The 13,739-nt window shown below is 41.6% G+C and overlaps 1 protein-coding gene across 3 annotated transcripts in view; it reads left to right on the top strand.

Moving 5' to 3' along the window:
* The window catches only part of EGLN3 (egl-9 family hypoxia inducible factor 3), a 42,741-nt gene extending 31,755 nt beyond the window's left edge, over positions 1 to 10,986 (top strand). For 2 of the 3 annotated variants that reach the window (XM_073348993.2, XM_073348995.2), the window contains exons 2-5: positions 2,102 to 2,221; positions 5,303 to 5,439; positions 6,294 to 6,367; positions 6,792 to 10,986. In XM_073348993.2, coding sequence (XP_073205094.1) covers positions 2,102 to 2,221; positions 5,303 to 5,439; positions 6,294 to 6,367; positions 6,792 to 6,829 — 369 coding nt within the window. In that variant the 3' untranslated portion in view covers positions 6,830 to 10,986. The remainder of the gene's footprint in view (positions 1 to 2,101; positions 2,222 to 5,302; positions 5,440 to 6,293; positions 6,368 to 6,791) is intronic. The other variant, XM_073348996.2, reaches the window with a different exon arrangement.
* The last annotated feature ends 2,753 nt before the right edge of the window (positions 10,987 to 13,739 follow it).

Raw genomic sequence — 13,739 nt, 5'->3', positions numbered from 1 at the left:
TCTGTCTGAGATCCTGGTATGTTCATGTCATGATGGGGACACTGCTCTTTTGGGGCACTAGTTTGAGCAGAGCTAGTACATATGTCTACCAGTGCTGGGGATTACATCTCTCAGCTGCTGTGTAGATGTACCCTTAGTGACAACCTCTGACTTATTACACCACAAGAGCTCACTTTTTTCAAACTGCAGTCACTCTGAATTTTTATTTGAACAATTCATTGCTATTCAAATGATGTTTGCCCATTGAAGAAAGCCTTCCTCAGCCGTCCAGCACCACCATAATATTGTGTAAACGCCTTGTTTTCAAGCCAGGGCATCTCAATCAGCCAAAGAGTATTGTTCCTGTGGTACAAAGAATTAGTATTGTCCTTCCTCTGCTGCCAGAGCTCACAGTCATCTGCTCCCTCTACATTGCAAATACAACGGTCAGGGAACCTGGTTCCAACCAGGTTTGTCCCTTAGCCTTTTTACTGAGCTATATTTAGCTATATTTCCAGTACTGCCATGGAGAATGGACCTTAGCACAGTTCCTCAGTCTGGTAATGAAATATCATTGAGGTTCAGCCTCCATTACAAATTGACACCCAACTTGTAGCCAGGTTCCCTGAAATGACTATAGTGAATAGGGCCTTAGAGACCTATCCTGCAAGGTGCCAGCACATCCTAAGAGTGCCTATTGATATTGATCGGAATTAAGAGCATGCATCACCTCCTTGAGATTCTCACCTTACTGTGTAGGATTGGGCCTCAGAATAGCTATGTCCATAGGGGCTTGAACAGCAGAGCAGATTATAAATTGCATCCTATAACAACTTGTTAGTGTCATTCTGGCAACCTTTACAGGAAAGGACAAGCAACGTGAAGGAAAGTAGATTACTGTAGTATTAAAAATAGAGAACTGTATGTGTGCAACTGTGTGTACAATCATTTCTGCAATTGGCACACCCTTGAGGGAACAGAGTCTAAGCTTAATTAGCAGAGGTTCAGAGGGATCCACTGTGCTGGCTGACGGTCTGCCACCATTGCTACTACCTATTCCATGCCTCCAGTGTTAATAATAGAAGAAAAGTTTTTGTGGGAAAAAGCTAGTATGGCCATATCTTTAGGACTAGAGTTTAGTGCACTTAGGTTGTCACTACCAATTCAGACTAATAATTTAGACAAGTGAGGCATAGTAACCAATTGATAATCCCTTGAGCATCCAGTGCCCTGTCTGCTAATATCATTCTACTGGGTTGAATTCATGTTAAATGCGTACGTGCTGCAAAAGACCACTTTTTTTTTTTTAAGTGCTCGATACATACTCCTACTAGTCATCTGTAGTTCTCTCTTGTGGTTCAAAATGATTCATGTTTGTGTTTCTGTTGATTCTTCTCACCATTAAATGTGAAATTAACCAAACCTTGACTTAAATGGCCACATCAGCAGGTTTGAGGATGATCAAAGAAAGAATTGTGATTATGAAAACTTCTGGTTACTTCTGTGGCTCAGCCTGTGACAGCAAACATGTACGGCCTGGTTCAAGCACAGCCTAAAGATTTGCATCTCTCTGCACGCTTCGCTCCTGAGGAACCTGAATTTGCAGTTGCATGTGGTGTTTTTGGATATGAGCTTTGTGTGCAGGAAACTTGGAGTGGAGGATGGGGACACAGCAAAACTTCGGCATAGTAAGATTGCTGTCTGCTTTCACTATGACCAAGAACTTCAGATTAATAGTGACCAGGCAGCCTTAGAAACCCTAGTAAACCTTTATTGAGATACTCTCTTGAACAACAAGCTGCAGTTGAAAGTTATGTTGCTTTTAAATAATAGTAACTTGGTCCTTTTATGTTTTAGCATATTACTCAAAATAAACTATTTCCCCCCTCCAGTGTACTTGCTCTTATACACCAAAGACGTTACATGTATGGAATTGCCCGTAGGCAGGATCATATGGGGGAAGAAATTTGTGACTGGTCCTCTTGTTAGTATCCACTGGAATCTTTGGATTGATGCTCTGAATAATTTAGTATTTAGAGTCAAATCAACTGTTCAGGAAGGTTTTAAAAACAAAGCGAGAGTCTTGGGGAATTTAGTTGATGGATATTTTTCTTTCATTTAGGCAATGGTAGCTTGCTACCCTGGGAACGGAACTGGGTATGTTCGTCACGTAGACAATCCAAATGGCGATGGGCGCTGTATCACCTGTATTTATTACCTGAATAAGGATTGGGACTCAAAGGTATGTGAGCCATGGGTTCCAAAAGCAACCCCATATTTCTAGGCAAGGGAAGGCTGGCTCAGAAACGGTTCGTTGTTGCTATCAGTTGTTTACTTGCATTTCATATTTTCATGAACTCTTGAACAGCTGGTTTTAAAAACTGCACTTTTCAGTTACATCTTGGGTTTTCTTGCTGTTTTTAGCAACCCCTTTGGAAGCTTGAAACTGAAATTGTTTCCTTACCAGTTTTTTTTTTCTTCCATTTCCCCTTCTTCCCCCCCCCCCCCCCCCGCCCCCTTCCAGTTTGTAGTCGTAGAACAGCTCATGTGCTGGGCTGCTGTCATTTTAGTTTTGTTTAGAGAAAAGAGTAATGAAGCATCTAGAAAGAAACCACATCCACTCAGGACTAAGTGGAATCTGGGAGCAGTTTTAACCAAAAAATGGTAGGTCACTTTTGGGGTCTGTCCCTTTAAGTTGACCTGCAAAGGATCTATGAAAATTAGGTTTGTGCACTTTTCTGCTTCTTATGATTCATGAAGAGGGCATGAAAGACATTTATTAATTTATGCTTGTTTTTTCACATTAGGGATATTAGGAATGTGAAGTCTGATCTTTCCTGACTTTTCTAGAAAATTTCTTGCCAGAAATGTTTATGATCTCTCTCACCTTAATTTAAAGACTTGGGTATTGTGACTGCTTCCTGGTTAAATAAAGGCTGCTTTATGTCTCTGTGGAAACATAAAAGTGCTACAAAGTGGGTGTAAAAGCCCCATGGGAATATCCTTGTTCAGGGATTCCTCCCCGCCCCCCTGGCTAAAGTAGAACTGATGTAAATTCTCTACACGAGCCCTTGTCTAGCATAGGGGGCACAATGAATGCATGTTGAGCACCAAGCCCCAATGTTGCTATGACTTATCCTGGGAGTCAGTCAGGGCCTTGCATGGTCCTAGAATACTGAGAACACAAAGGTGGTTTAAAGCTATCTTTTGGCCCCAAGCACAAGAACGGATTAACTACAGATTGGGTCCCTTAAGTCCAGAAAGACTACCTGCCTTCCTTCCCATTAGTCAGGCATACAGAACGTTTGGAGACTAGAATTCTCATGGTAGCCCATCTTCCTTCTACTCTAGATCCCTGGTATGTTTTATTTTCCTGACTGCCTTTGGCACTATTAGAATCTGTCAAAGATGAACTTTCCATGATGGTTTGGTATTTTAGGGGTGATCTGTTCAGGCTTATGGGCTTGCAGCTTCAGACTCCATTCTGTGTGGCCTCTAGGAGTTTCCTCAGTGGATTGGAGCCATTTGTCATGTTTTCTGGCTCCAACTGTCTCATTAGACCCCTTAATACATGAAAGATGCAAGTTTTTGCTCAAGTGGTCTGATCCTGCTCCCACTGAATCTTGTGGAAAAACTTTCATTGACTTCAGCTTAAAGTAAGATAAGACCTAGCAAAGGAAGCACTTCCTGAGTGTGAGAAGTAGCTTCGTTTCTTTATGACACTACCTCCAGGGTCAGAGCCAAAACTGAGGTTCCTCTGCAGCACTGTCCCACCCTCTCTGTACTCCTGTCCTGTGTAAAACCCCTCTGGAGAAGGAGCTCCTGTGGTCTGCAGTGGGGCTAGCAGCCAGAAGGCAGGGAGCTTGGCTGTATTTTGTGACACTGTCCCCTGCTTAACCTCATGGACATCTGAGTATGCATTTCCCTCTACAGCCACTGTTAAGCCAATGGCAGCAGGGCTGGGTGAGGACTAATGGGGCAACACTGAGGCAGGGGCTGTAAAGGCAGATCATTTCCCCACAGATTTCCTAGATTCATGGGATTGGGAGGCCTTGCCCCCTGTATACTCCCCACGTCTTTAAATCCCTTCCATTCAAGGGGTCGCAGCACACTTCATAAGGGGAATCGGGTAGAGTTTCCCTAACTCTCTGGCCACATCCCATGAGTTTCTTTGCCAAATGGGGTGAGCTGGCTCTCATTTCTGTTTCTGTGCATATTGTATCATTACAGGGCAATTAATTCAGCCTGAGCAGGGAATTTATCAGACCTTAAATAATAAACAAGATAAGGGCTTGTAAAATCAAAGACTGTTTCTTCAGATTTCTGTTGTTAGAATGCTTTCAAACCTGTTCCCAGGTTATTTCCTGGTCAGATAATACTAAGGTCACCTTCTTCTTAACATGCATTGGTCATGTAAAGCCGCCATCCCTTTAAGTGCCAACACGCTTCCTCCACTAAATCCCAACAAGTGATTTAATATTGGAGAGATGCTGCCACTGAAAAATCCTGTATTATAGAAAAACACAATCCTGTACCTACAGCATGTTCTGAATAATACCCCCACATATTGAAATGGAAAAAAATGTAACCATCTGCTTGACCTGTTGCACTTCCCTTAGTCCTCTAGGAGGACGGTAGCACAGACTTGTACCCTGTGCGCTTCCACTGATGCACGTAAATTGGTGCAAACTTTGTCCCATAAGATTGTCAGAAACCAGAGTGAGAGATGTGACAGAAGCCAGACCAGAAGGAGTGAGAAGAGTGGAGGATGTAGCCACAATTTTATGTATAAAATGCAACTTTAGATGGCTGGGTACACCCGCATATTCATGTCCAGTGCAGCATTCCACTGTCAGACCCAAAAGAGAACTCCTATGTGGGCTCAATACCAGGGTTTTGAAATGCCATTTGACAGTCATGCAGTGAAGTCTGATCTCAAACCAGAAAGAATGAACAAACAATCTTCTTATGAGTCTTAACTAATTTTAGAAATGACTGTGAGCTCAAGTGGTTTCCATGTGTTTGTGACAGAGCCTCTGTGAAGGGGGAAGTCCTGTCTCAAAAAAGCAGTTGGTGTTTCATCTTGGCTGACTTTTTTTTTTTTTTAAACAGACGTTTATTATGCTCGGTCAATCCGAATGGTTTGCTAAAATCAAAGTGACTAACGTGAGGCAACACACAGCTTTCCAGCACTGCCATGTGCTGCTGTTGCGTTGCCCTCAACGTTTACTCCACATTTGTTGTGTGTTAAAGAGGAAACAATTGTCATTTTAAATGTGGGTGTATGTATGTGGGGGAAAATAACCCTTCACTCTACTTTCAGCTGCATGGTGGAATTCTTCGAATATTCCCGGAAGGAAAGTCCTATGTAGCAGATGTTGAGCCCATTTTTGACAGGTTACTTTTTTTCTGGTCAGACCGAAGGAACCCACATGAAGTGCAACCTTCCTATGCAACCAGGTAAATACGATGTTCAGTACTGACATGTGGCCAAAGATTAAAGAGCTTGGCTCTTTTCCAACACACACATAGTGTATAAAAATATATAACCTTTATGTGGGGGGGTGTATCTGTATATATGCACACATGCATATGTACAGTACAAATACTAATGTGAATGGAGTTTATCTGGAACCATTGAAGCCAATGTAAATTTCCCCACAAAAATGAGCAGCAGGATCAAACCATATACGTGCATAATATATATGGTGAAGTTCCCCACTCCCTCTACCCCATTTGCTGCGGCCCATGTATGCTGCTGTGGTAGCATATTGGAGCTGTAAGCCCTTCAGCTGGTGAGGAGAGAATTCCTCAGTGGCAGGCTCTGCACAAAACAGCCATAGTGAATATGAGTGTGGGGGTCCTTGGAGTAGGCCTGTATCATATAACATTACAGGGATTGGGGGTGCTGCAGCCAACTATAGGCAAGCCAGGCTACCATAAGTTAGAGCAACCCCTAAGCTGGCTAAGTCACCCCAGGGATTGTTTTAACATCTGGAGCACCTAGAATGGGAAGATCTTAAAGTGATTTCTGCCCTCCCTCTGCCAGATCTGTGCTATGCCTCCCAGAGGTACAGCACAAATTCTTCCCTGGATTTTACTTAGACTCACACACACAGAGTTTGTCTACAGAGATTCCCTGGTTTGTTTTATCACCCAGAAATCAAATTAGTTCTTTATTCGTCTGCTTCCAATTTTATAATAGACAAACGAGAGTTTTGAGCTCTCTGTATGAGAATAAAAACCCAGTGTCCTTAGGTGTTTTAGTGTCTTCTTGGGAGTCTAAGAAATAAATCCTTTCCTTTTTTTCACAGATATGCCATGACTGTGTGGTATTTTGATGCTGAAGAAAGAGCAGAAGCCAAGAAAAAGTTTAGGAATTTAACTGGTATGATTTTCTTTCATAAATCTATTGAAAATAATAATTCAAGGCATTTCTGTTTCACTATGGCTACCCAGCATGCACCGTGCTGTGATGTCACAGTCACTGCAGAACTACATGGGACCACAGAGCTGGCCTAACTCTTCCATCAACCTAACTCTGTAGTGTAGACAGGTCTAAATCTCTGACTGCCAAAATGAAAAGTCAAGGATAGATCATTCCAACTGTCCTGTTCCATACACTCTCCCTGAACCTCAGATACTGGAGACAGGATACTACTCTAGATGGGCCATTGGTTTGACCCGGTATGGCAGTTCTTATACAGATATATTCCTTTCCCCAACTGAGTCTTCTGATTACTGCTATTACATTAGATGTTCAAAACACTTACTTACTATAACTTAATTGCATTTTCAATTGTTCATTGTAGATGCAGGGAAGACAGAAGCAGCTCTCCATGAAGACTGAAAGTTATCTGCTGGCATAGTGCTTTTATCACAACCGTTTCTGAACTCTTTGCAAATGATGAGATCCAAAGACGACTTGTCCTTTTCCAGTGAAACATTGGACATTCTTCCTACCCACAGGAATGTACTTATTTGTCTGTCTAACACCTGCATATTACATTGATGGTACTCACAGTAGCCTCCCATCATGCCTGCATTTGGCAGAAGGAACCCTTGTTTTCTATTTGCCTTTAACTGAAGAAAGTAACCAGGATTTTAGTAAAAGAAGAATGTCACCAAAGCCTAATGCAGGTGGCTAAGCCAGCTGGCTTTTAGTAATAGTGGTAATAAAGATAACAAGTATTAGAACCAGTGGGAAAAAACCTGAGTCTTATTTGCACTTTATGTAAATTTCTTAGCTCAATGGAAAGGCGATTTACAAATTAAAATCTGTTGCAGATGCCGATGGGCAATGCAAGATATTGGAAATGTGAAATTAAACTAGGTATTTGTAGAGGGTCATCTTCTGTTATGCTTAACGTGGGGCTATTGATGGGCTGCTAATCACTTTTTTGCTGCACAGAGCATTGGCTTTACTCTCCTGTATTTTTACTTTCTAAAAGGATAATCTTCCATGTTGCCATCAAACTGCCTGGATTTTGTTCACGTTTCAACAGTCACGCAGTAGCAATTCAGTTGCTTTGCCCTTTTACAGCCCCCGGACAGAGGGTGGGGAGGCAGTTATGCATCTGTTCACAATTTTGTGAACTATTTTTTTTTCTTTTTGATTTGAGCTGGATCAATGTTCACTTCCCATTTTCAGTTTGTTTTTTAAAGCAGCTGGTTTCTCCGAAAGATTGGTAAGCTGGGGAAGTTGATGGCACACAAAATGCTTTAGCCCTTAGAGCCAAGAATTTTTAATTGAGTCTCCGTATACCAACGTGTGTACCATAGAAGTGTGAATTTGGAAGGTAAAGATATGTTTGGCAGCCTGACAAATGTACGATGAATAACTATGTCTAATTTAGAGTTTTGATTTCTCTCTCTGCTGCCCATCCTGAGCTCGGACATTTGGTTAATTCGTATGTATGTGCACTTTGAATGAAAAAGTGATGCTGTCCCAATTATTTCAAATTATTTTCCCTCCTGCATTTGAGCCACAAGATATACAAAAAGAGGATTAGGCTCAGATGAGCAGGAACACATTTTCTTCAAGTGTGTGGGGGTTTTTTTTGTTAATTTAAAAGCTAGATGAATAACTTCCAAGGTGTCCCTAAGCAGCTTAAACTTCCAAAACCAGGACTTAGCTGCTCAGTGTAGATCTCACTGATGTTGAGAAAATTGTCATGGTCACATTGAGCACATAAATAAATCGTTCTTGTTTTAACAATTGTACACCTAGTGTGTAAACTTTCCCTCTTCATTCATATAGTTATACCAGGCTTGTCAATGTATGTCAGTACCTACTAACATCTTCCAAGTATATGCTTTCCCCTCTGGCCCATACTCCCATGTGTCAGGGGACCCCAATGGTTTTGAGGGGCCCTGCCAATTATGATTTTTCTTCCCCATTTTAACCAACCCACCCTTGACTCAGCTTGTCACATGCCTGACCAGAAGGGGAGCAATTGGCAGGACAGCCTTCATGGGCAAGCACATGGCTTCCACAGAACTTGACCCAGAGAATGAGTGATGATGTGAGTGCTAGGCACTGCCAAATTAGGACTTTTTGACATTATTCAGGCTTCCTAGCTAGGAGAAAAAGTACAACAGCAACACAAAATGTAAAAGCAGCAGCTTTTCTGGCATGAGAAATGGCAAAAGGAATTGAGTATTTTGAGCCAATTGTATTCTTTAAGAAAAAGAGGGTCATCCTTGTGCCCATTTTTTGAAGTCTGAATTTAAGTGAACTAGTATTGGCCAACCCCTCTTCCTCTCAGACTTCTACTGGGGATCCAGGTGTGATCATGTGGTTTTAACTCCAGTTGGTCTGCGTGTCTGTGTCTTCAGGGCACACATCCTGCTGAATGAGAGAGATGTATTTGAGGAGGGGAGATGACACAACCATCCCTGATCCCTGTAAATCCTACTAGGTTCCCTCCAATAAGGCATGTAATTTGATACACTTCTTCTGTAAAGTAAAATTCTTCCACTACAGATGCATCTAAATAGCACAGAATGGGCTTGAAGGAAACTTAATCAACTTAAAATTCTAATTCCAAAGGAGTCAAAAGTCTTAACTGAAAGCAATAGGTGACTCCTTGAAAGATGAATTTATGTAAATAGTTAAATGTTGAACTCTCTAAAAGACTGGCTGCAGGGGAATATGTTGTAATAGTTTGAGTATCTCTATGCAAAGTTGACATTTTCTACATTTTAAAAAGTTCTTTAAAGGAGTTTTTTTTAATTATTTGAGGGGCCAAACCTAATAAAAACTCATTGCTTCTGATAGATTTCAGAAACACTAAACTTAATCAATGTTGCCTATTAGATAGTAATGTTAGTGCAAATCACATCAACTGCCTACAACAAAGTAGCTTGTACAATTTTTTTTTTTTTTTAAAAGGGTCTGGATATTAAAGGTACTTTTGTTATCTCTGTTGCCAGCATAAGGCACCAGCAGTGTGCTTGGGGTGTGTGGAGAAATCGGTGCATTTATTGTAAAGAAAATGTTTGCTTAATGTTTTCAGTTTCAGCCTATATTCTCTTGGTCTAGGTAAGAGTGTTGATTGATTGATTTTACCTGGAAGAGACAGACCTTTCATCTCTCAATATGTAAAATTTAAACATCAAGAAAATGAGTATACAGGATTATAAAATATTCCCCCTTTCCCTCACCACAGATCTGAGATCAGTTGAAGGATCTCTGTGGATGTTTCACACATTAATTTTAACAAGTCATTAATGAAGCCTTATTCTTGAAGTCTCTCCCACATTCTTCCCACTTTTTTTTGAGGGGAATGCTTGAAACTGCTACACAAGAACAAAGTTTTCTTTTAGCAGCTGTACCAATAATAAAATGCATGAATTGCTTCTCTAGATATGGACTTAAGGAGTTTCTTTCCAGCTTTGGGTTTCATGGCAAAGTGTTTAAAATATACAGTATATAGCTAAGCAGCGTGTGCCATCTGGCTATGAAAATGGACTTATTTCTCCAGTGTATTTAATTTTCAGTCTTCCCAAAGCCACCAACAGCTTGTTTACACATTTAGGTAAATGTGTGCCTTCATCATTCACGTCTGCAGAACTGCTGTACACCAAATGCAAGCAATGTGAAAGGTGGAGGTTTGTTTTGTTTTTGTTTTTGTTTTGTTTTTCTTCCATAGATTCCAAGGACAGAAGGGACCGTTTTGATCTTCTAGTCTGACCTCCTGTAGAACACAGGCCATAGAACTTCCCCAAAATATTTCCTAGAGCAGAGCTTTTAGAAAAAAATTAAAATAAAATCCAATCTGGATTTAAAAATTGTCAGTGATGGAGAATCCATGGCTTTAAAAAAAAAAATAATTAGTTGCCCTTCCCAATGTGACTTCATTTCACGTTAGGTGATGTTGGAAGATCTGCAAGCTCCACTAAGCTATCGTTCCCAACAGGGCCTACTGGTTGTGAAAGAAAGCTGGGAGAGGACAAACAACTTTAAAAACAAAAACAAGGCATTGAGAAATAGAGAGAGGCTATTTGTATTCTTAAGCCTGTACCTGACTTGTTGGCCTCTGGAGCAAAGTGGCCTCTCGTTAATCTTTTTTCCCCCTCTAGTTTACCCTTGCTCCTGTGAGTAAATGACGTCTGCAGAAGTGGAGTTTGAAAAGATCGTGATCTTTTCATTTGTTTTAAAACCCCTTGTTTCTGTAAAGTGTTTTATTCCATTTCTGTTGAATTTAAAATGTTTGAATGTTTTTTTGCAAATAGCTCGAACGCCACTCGCATGTAAAGGAAAATGTATCTATTTGCAGGCAAATTAATTATTTTTACTTCAACTGTGATGCACTACCAGCTGTTTGAGAGTGAGTTATGGGTAACCCTTCTCTTGTCAGGTTGTGTGCTGGTCAACAATCCTGGCACTTTGGAGTCAATAGATACTGATTCATGTGGTGGTATTTTACAATCCAGCACATTTTGTGTTCATGTTATTAAAAAAATGTGGAATGAAACAAATAAAGTGTTGCAGGAGTCAATAAACACTGGGTCATGTTAAATTCTGTGCTGAGCAAGTCTCCTCAGTCTTGTTTCTTATTCAGGAGGTATGAGATGTTACATAGCTGAATCTATAGAGTTGAGAAACGTGATGGCATCAAACATATAATCAATAATCAGCACTTTTTCATAGATGGTGGCAGTAGTCCTTTGGGGTACTGCACATTTCTGGAAAGCTGTCAGTGAAGAAATCCGTTTTGTTTCCAGCAGCTTGGTCTGTTTCCTTGGTCGCTTCCTGCTATTTTGAGGTTAGTCACCTAGCTAACTACACTCTTCTTGAAGTGCCTATTTGTTTTCACACTCCTGTTGGGCCAGATAACATTGTCAGCTGATATGTTTTATTTTTTAACAAAGTTCACATCCTTTCTCTGCTTCTTTTTCCAACTGAGTCGCAGTTTTCTCTTCCACAAGTATGGGAGACTGCTCTACGCTTGCACTAACATTTTGTAAATTGAACAACCAGGACATGTTCGCTATGCAGTGCTGTGAACTCCACTTGACTTTTTTCTTTTCTTTTTTTTTCCTTCTTTTTTTGGCAGTATTTTTATTGTGGGAATTTTTTTCCTAAGCAAAACCTGCCTGTGCTGGAGGGCTTGGCGTACTTTTTTAAGGGGGAACGCTACAGAATTCCCCCCTCTCACTTGAAGTATAGCCCAGGTTAATGGTCTGATTCTGTGACATTGAGGATTCCTCACTGTACAGATGGGAGAGGATCCACTGAAGTCAGTGAGGCCATTCCTGTGAATGTATGATCTTTACTGTGAACAAGCGGTGTAGAATTACGGCTCAAGTGAAATTGGCCATTGTCCATCTAAATGCCTAACATTTAGTTGTTTGCAGTGTTGTAGTTATGCTCTTCCCACCATATCAGAGAGACAAGATAGGTGAGGTAATATCTTCTATTGGACCAATTTCTGTTGGTGAAAAAGACAAGCTTTTGAGCTTACACAGAGTTCTCCTTCAGTTTTTTTCTCTGGCCAAAGTTTCCCAAACACATTCATAGTAAATTTATCTTGTGGTTATTTAGTGGTCTCTTCCCCACCCCCACCCGTCCCAAAGGAATAGGGCTAAATATATTGCACTGAGAATTCCCATGACTACTAAAACTGTTACAAATATGAGAGGTTGAAGTCCAAATTAAAAAGCGGAGGGGTTTGTAAAAATGAGCCCCTTTTCCCACAGTTTCATATGGGAACATTCCCATTTAGATAACCCCCTTCACCAATCATGGTTAAAAGCACACAATCTTATCTATCCACTGGAAAGGTGGAATGAGATCTAAAAAAAACAGCAATAGCAACTAAAACTAGCAGCTGAACTAAAGCTCTTGTTAGTAAGTCTCACATGCTGATAACCCTAGTTAATGCCAAAATGTTGTTCTGTTCCTTAGCTGGACACCCACAGAGGTAAATCTTCCTGGAGCAAGAAAGAGATTATAGATTTTTGGTCCCTGATCCTAGCCTAGGCTTCTTTACACCCTGGAGTCTTTCTCTGGAGGGGAGTCAGAAGAGAGAAGCACTTCGGTAATGTGTAGCATCTGGATGGATCTGAGAGTATAATATATGTGTAGATTATGATTAAGCATGGAGAGAAGTAACCTGTGGAGTAGATTACTCCAAGCTAAGGAGCAGTTGACTATCACTGTAGCTGTATATTGCTGTTCTTGGTTTCCTTAGCTCTGAAACTTCTTTAGTTCCTCACTACTGAGAGTCTCATAGTAAGACATCTAGAAAGAGCAGAATCAGACTTAATCTTTATATTTGAGTGTATTTTGGAATCCCTCAAACATTGGGTTGCCAGGTGTCTGATATTCAACCAGACAGTCCGGTCAAAAAAGGAACCTGGCAATGTGCAGTCACCAGTGGTTGGGGGAGGTGCCCGATTATCAACTCATGCCAGCCACGGGCATAGTTGAGGGGAGAATTGCCTCCCCACCCACAATTTCTGTGAGTGCCAAGTAGGGCTTGCTCTGCTCTGCCTTTTGGGGCTGAGGTGGCAGCTCTGGGATGCTGCCTCCTGGGTCCTAGTGCCTGTCATTATCCTCTTCCATGTGTGCTGGGTCCTGTTTCTGTACAATGCTGAGCCCCCATGGGGGGGCAGGGTAAGGGAGGTGGAGTGGGGGAAGAGGCAGTGGGAAAAGGAATTGGGATAGGAACAGGGGACTAGGGAAGAGGAAAGGGGATGGGGCAGGGAAAGGAAGTTGCCAGGGAGATGGGGCATGGGGAAGAGAAGGGGATAGGGTAAGGGTGGCATCTGTGTCTTGGTGCTGTTTAGGGCTGCCAGGTGTCTGGTTTTTGGGACCTGGCAACCCTAAATAGCACCTAAACCAAAAGTCTGATGACCGCAGATTTGCAGGAGGCAGTGGGTCATTAACCTGCGCCAGCCCCTACTCATACCTGCAGGCAGGATCTTGAAAGGATCTGAGGGGGGAGAGGCATGAGCAATGGGGATAGGGCCTTTTGGGGGGGGGAAGAGGTGGGGCAGAGGGTGGAGCCTCAGTTACCAGCATTTAGAGTAGGGTTGCCACCTTTCTAACAGAGTCAATGCTCTGAAAATGTATTTAAGCAAAAACTCTGGGACAGTAATTTTTACTGTGTAGTAGCTGCCTAAACAGTGGAGTTAAGGCACAGAAAGGTGATGTGATTTGCTCAGGGTTATATGACAGGTGGAGGCAGAGCTTGGAAATAGAAAACCTTCCCAGCTGTGAAATGAGGACAATGGCAATTTATTTCTGCCCC

Source organism: Lepidochelys kempii, chromosome 6 (assembly GCF_965140285.1).
Source record: "Lepidochelys kempii isolate rLepKem1 chromosome 6, rLepKem1.hap1, whole genome shotgun sequence".
In the NCBI taxonomy this organism is placed as follows: Eukaryota; Metazoa; Chordata; order Testudines; family Cheloniidae; genus Lepidochelys; species Lepidochelys kempii.
This window is presented reverse-complemented; position numbering and strand designations above follow the sequence as displayed.